General features: G+C 45.5%; 1 protein-coding gene across 1 annotated transcript; it reads left to right on the top strand.

Annotated features, from left to right (window-relative positions):
* The first annotated feature begins 3758 nt into the window (after nucleotides 1–3758).
* On the top strand, nucleotides 3759–5948 carry INAFM2 (InaF motif containing 2). Its single transcript, XM_078662029.1, has one exon. The coding sequence runs from the start codon at nucleotides 3965–3967 to the stop codon at nucleotides 5417–5419; it is 1455 nt and encodes a 484-aa protein (XP_078518155.1). The 5' UTR covers nucleotides 3759–3964; the 3' UTR covers nucleotides 5420–5948.
* Nucleotides 5949–6180: the final 232 nt, after the last annotated feature.

Here is a 6180-nt window from a genome sequence, read left to right as displayed (position 1 = left end):
GTAATTGTAGAAACTGAAGCATCCCATCATGCTATGGGAGGGGTGTTGTCCCACAATGATACTTTAACTGCTCAGGTGCACCCAATGGCCTACTTCCCTAAGAATTATACCATCACAAAAAAAAGAACTGTTAGTAATAAAGAGTTTTTGAGAAGTGAGGGCATTATTTATTGGGGGAAAAACACAATGGATGTCTACACAGATGAAACATTAGTGTGGCCGTTAAGGTCCAGACAACTCAGACGGACAATGTGTTTTCTGTGACTCTTTCTTGTGTTCTGGTTCAAAGAAAACCTGACTTGGGAGTTCTAGTTTACTGTTCCTACTGGAACAAAGTCATGCCTAATTTGTGTATAGCTGGCTCTAATCTGAGGAGCATGATGGACAAAAAAACAATGGACTGGGATTCGACCCCAAATAATTACCTGAGGCTGAGATTAATTTAGGCATTTCATCTATCATGTTTTTGTTTACTTTTCTTCTAAGGAATTAGCACATATTTGTGCATGTCATATTATATGTTTACATGGAATTTTGCATGTTTTGGTAACTGACAATGGTTCTCAATTTACTTCAAATGTCTGGTATGCATTGTGCAAAGAGGGCTAGATGTAGGTAAATCTTATTTACCGATTCATAAATACCGAATTTTACCGATTCGGTATTTATGAATCGGTAAATAAGATGTAGGTAAAAATTCGGTAAGTTTTACCGAATCGGTAGGATTCGTTATTTACCGATTCGGTAATTACCAAATCGGTAAAAATACTGAATTGCCAAGGGGGACAGGGTGTCACTTTGACACCCTGTTACACCCATGTTTCTGGCTTGTGTGCCATGTGGCACACATACATGCCCTAAGGGCATGTATGTGTGTCACATGGCACAGGTGTACATGCACAGATGTGCATGTACACAGGAATTTGTTATTTACCACCCAATGGTATTAGGTGGTAAATAACGAATTCTAAAGGCCCTGTAGCACTGTTTAAAGTGCTACCTACATAAGAAATTACAGATTCGATAATTTTACCAATCGGTAATTTTCCCGAAAACCAGTAAAATTTACCGAATCAGTAAATTTACCGATTCGGTAATTTTACAGATTATGTAAAATTACTGATTCGGTATATTTACCGAATCTGTATGTTTTTGCTACCCCTACATACCAATGTCCAAATACCGGTCGGAAACGGCCAAAAATCTGTATTTTCGGCCGTTTCCGACCGGTATTTGGACACCTACATCTGGCCCAAAATATGGAAGTTCTTCTGCCAACTAGTTATCATCCTCAGAAATATAGGGAGATAGAACTTTTGAATCAATAGGATGAACAATGTGTAACTGTTTTGTTGCAAGAAGAGGGTTGCAATAATATGTGGTAGTTAGCATAATTAACATATAACAACACTTAGCATTATGCCACGAAGATGTCACATATCTTTAGTGTGTGTGGTCACCAGCCTAGAATTTTACTATTGGACTTACCCTCTTCTATTTCAGTGCCCTTAAATAAACTTCAGAAAATTTAGAAATCGGTGCAAGAACTGTTACAAAAGGCCAAGGCAAGCTATAAATCATATGCCAATGGAAAAAGTACTCCAGCATCTAACTACACAGTGATTATAAAAGACTTGTCAATTACTAAGAACCTACCGTATTTTCTGGCGTATAAGACGACTTTTTAACCCTTGAAAATCTTTTCAAAAGTTGGGGGTCGTCTTATACGCTGGTATCATTTAATAAGCAAGTGAATATACCCCAAACCCTATATTTTAAAAGGAAAAGTAGGGGGTCGTCTTATACGCCAGAAAATACGGTACATTTGAAGAAAGTTTCTAAGTGACAACCTACGTTTTTCGGCGCACTTACCATTGAACATAATGTGAATCCCGTTACAGTTCATTTAAAGATACCCAGTCCATAAAATTCATCTTGTGTCTCCTGTGTTCTTGTTTAGATATTGCTCTGCAGCACCACATCTTGCTCTGTCTCATGCTCCAATTAAGGTTAATGCTGAAAAAGTATATGAAGTACATAAGAATTTGGATGCATGAAATGTTAGAAGACTGCTGCAGTATTTAGTGAATTAGATTGGGTTTGGTTCTTAGTCATGATCATTTGAACTGGCCTCTAATCGTCCTGTCCCTCACCAGTAATGAGAACTTGACAGTTTTCATCCAGATGAACCAGAAACACAGCCGTTGAAATGTTGGCCCTTTGGTGGCACTGTCACAATGCATTGTAGGGTGTGTTTACCTTTACACACAGGAGCCCTGCTCTAAAGTTCCTGGACTTGAATGTGATAACGAAAGAAAGGGATGTTGGTGTTATCTGAACAGAAGCCTCGGTACTCAGGTGTTGTGTAAAACACCTGAGTATGGACAAGGGACAAGAAGGACTTAATCTCCCATGGAGCTGCTGGATTTTTAGATGACGAACATCATAATGTATGGAGTTAAAGTTCCCTGTGGTCCATAGTGTCGTTGCTAGATAATATAATATGAAAAAAGTGAGTATTTGGGACTTGCTGTTGGAAGTTAGAATCATTGTAACCTGTTATATGAAAGTTGACCTTTTATATTGACCTTTTATATTGTTTTATACAACAAAAGGCCCAAAATGATGTGGTATAAACCCTATATTTCACAGGGAGTCGTGCAATATGGCAAATATTTCACTGTTCCTTATGAAGTACTTATTTCATCATCATATTGACAAACCCCTAACCCATATGCAGCGCTTTACCATTGTCAGGGTCACTAGGATTATGCAACAACTTTATCTAAATGGTGTAAGGTTAGCTAAACTATACAGCAAAATATGCAAATCATATGACACTGTCTGGCAGTATTACTTCCAGTTTTTTTTTTTAACTAGAAACAACATGTTTGTTAAATCTGCAAATTATCCATATTATGTGGGAAATGACTTAGGATATATGGTTAGCCCATAGTTATGGGGTAAATACTGCAGCAGTGGAATCGTATAGTACGATCCTATATTGTCTTCACGGGATACTGGTGACACATACACAACTCTCGGCCGTGACACTTGTGGTTTATGATGTCACCGGAACTTCGATAGCAATAATGGACTACAGAGAAACAAAGAAAAAACCTGCGGACTGTGCCACTGTATTCCTGGGTTCAACTGTTGATTACCCATTTTGGGGGAAATATCCCTGTGACTATTTTTCACAGTTCCCTACTTTTCTCACCTGTGCATTTAGCGACAACACTATACTATTTGTAAAATGTGATAAATGTACAAAATTTTTTACATTCTACAGGTAGAATGGTGAATTACGACCTGGTAAACACTGATATAATACTGCGAGCGCGACCCATATATGTACCCTGACTACGCACGGCCACCGTGCACCTTGATATTTGATGTGTCATGAGCTTCTCAGCTGTCATGACTGCGTCCCTAACGAGGCAGCTGTCACGGTTGCCGGGACAACGGCGTCGATGAGCTCTCTCCTCAGCATCCTCCTCGCGTGGCATGGCCCCTTTAAGAGCAGCCCGCGCCCTCCTCCCCTCAGCCTCCCCATCCTTGCCTGCTGTTTATTGCCGAGGCAGCTGCTTTATTCGCCTGAGGATGGAGTCGGCAGCGTTTACTTACTGATCTTGGATGCAATATTAGCTGGCGAGCCTGTGAGGTGCTCTGCGCGCGGCAGCCCCAGCCATTGACAGCGCCTCTGCATCTGGGAAGCAAGCAGCAGCTGCAGCGGCCTGCACCACCTGGAGGACCACGATGCACTGCAGGCCCTGGGAGCTGCGAAGATGCCATGCAGTGATTGATTCCGCGGCAGACCCGAGCAGCGGAGCCCTGGGAGCGATCTGATGGGCGTCACGCCCGCTCTCTGAAACCCCCCGCTTTTCTTCCTTGGAATTGGCTGCAACCTCATCCTTTCAAGACGGACGGGGCGGTGGAGCACAGAGGTAAACACCGGGGCAACATGAAGGACAAAGACTTCATGCCCAACATGGAGCGAGGCAAGCCCGCCACCTACACGGGTGACAAGAAGGCGAAGATGGCTGCCAAGACCAACAAGAAGTGGGTGAGACTGGCCACCGTGTTCGCCTACGTCCTGTCCGTGTCCCTGGCGGCCATCATCCTGGCCATCTACTACAGCCTCATCTGGAAGCCCGTGCGCTCCAGCGGCGACCCGGTCAGCCCCGGCCAAGAAGTGACCACCGAGATGGACAACACCACCGCCACGGACGGCCTACCGGACTTCAGTCCCACCAACAGCACCCCGGCCGGCCGGGCTGCAGGGGTGGCATCGGGGGCTTCAAATCCGGAGTCCCAGAAAAGATCCCTGCTGCCCAGAGGTGGTGCAGCTGTGCAGGGTGAAGAGACGCTCTCGGGCCAAGGGGGGCTGGACCCCAGTGCGCCGGAGGCTCCACAGACATCGACTTTTGCAGGGGGTAGACACGTGGATGCGGGTCTGCAGCGAGAGCTTCAGGCGACATCACCTTTAATGGCTGATGACCTCATCAGCAGGGTTCAAGAGGCCACTGTGACGACGTCATTCTATAACCCGGACACAGTAGTATTACCTAGGGGTTCTCTTCGAACAGGGGACTATGTGAAGGAGGCTACCACGAGCTGGAGGGCTGCACACACCACTGGCACGGAGTCTGCCCAAACAAGGGGCTCTGAGAAAGAACAAGAGGCTAGCACCCCCAGGAGACCTACAGACTCGGGGTCTGTCCAACCAGGGGGCAGTGTCAATGAGGGTCCTACACATTGGGGGCCCACAGACTCTTCTGGCAGGGGGTCTGCACAATCAGGGAACAGTGTCAGCGTCCAAGAGTCTAGCACGCGCTGGAGGCCGGCAGACACCCCAGAGAGGGAGTCTGTACAAACAGAGAACTCTGTGGAAGAGGGTACCACGCACAGGAAACTCACAGACACCCCTATGGAAGAGGGTACCACGCACAGGAGACCCACAGACACCCCTATGGAAGAGGGTACCACGCACCGGAGACCCACAGACACCCCTATGGAAGAGGGTACCACGCACCGGAGACCCACAGACACCCCTATGGAAGAGGGTACCACGCACCGGAGACCCACAGACACCCTTAACAGCGGGACCCAGACTGGCGCTGTGTCGGTCAGCCCTGCGTCTAGGCTTCCTACGGGGGTCTCTGCATCGAAGGCCCTTCAGAGGAACACGGAAACTCCCGGGGGTGACCCGGGGGTCAGGTATCCGTCTGCAGCAACAGACACAACAAGGACCCCCTTTTCTTCAGAGACCTCGGAAGGGGAGTTTGATGTGAGGGGAAGTACTTTCTCGTTAGGGGGGCAGACTCCACGCCTGGACGAGAGGTCTAGAACGGGTCCCCCTGTAGACAGTGACAGGGGCCCCTCACAGTACACACCCACAGCCGAGGGGAGCCTATAAGCGCCCCGCTAGGTAGTTCTGGAACCTTCTGATGTGACAGTATCTGCCTGCCCTGGATCTTACACAAACAAATTGTACATGGATTCTAGTTTTATATGACAGAAATGCACCTCTAGAGCTTTTCATATTGTACATTTTTTTTCTGCTTGAAAAGTTTACATATTTTTTTTTACTTCAGGCTAAACAGTCAAGGACAATTGCTTTAGGAATCTGATGCTAAGGAAGAAGGCCTCTTTATTATTATTTGTTTTGGTTTGTTTTTTATGCTACTGCGCGACTTAAAACCAACAGCAGACTTTTGAATTGGGGCTTTGATAAACTGTTCACTTTTTTCTCATAGCAGAGGTTTTTAAAAACATTTCGACAGAGGTTCAGATAGCTTTCCTGGTGGGTATCCGGGCACTGTCGTTGGTACTAGCTACTGTTTTAATAATTAAAATGTATGAGGTTATCTATGCCACACGGAGTGGAGCTCGCTCAGGTATGTTACAATAGTTCTGATGTATAAAATATAACGACTTTATATAAATATCAGTTTCACGAGTGTTCCATGCCTTCATTCTTCTTCGCTTTTGTTGTTAAACGGTGTCTCCTGGATGGATTCGATTATGTGTTCTTAAAATGCGCAGACGAAAAAAGCATCGCTCACCATCACTATAACGTAACACCCAAAACAAGTAATCATGTGCTAGGAAACTATATTTAAAAAGATTTTTAAAATAATTGTCCCAGCCAATGGGCCCCTTCAGGGCCGGACTGTC

Source organism: Lissotriton helveticus, chromosome 9 (genome assembly GCF_964261635.1).
Source record: "Lissotriton helveticus chromosome 9, aLisHel1.1, whole genome shotgun sequence".
Lineage (NCBI taxonomy): Eukaryota > Metazoa > Chordata > Amphibia > Caudata > Salamandridae > Lissotriton > Lissotriton helveticus.
This window is presented reverse-complemented; position numbering and strand designations above follow the sequence as displayed.

What these genes read in the sequence shown, in the direction of transcription:
- INAFM2 (XM_078662029.1), top strand. Translation starts at nt 3,965, where the DNA reads ATGAAGGACAAAGACTTCATGCCCAACATGGAGCGAGGCAAGCCCGCC.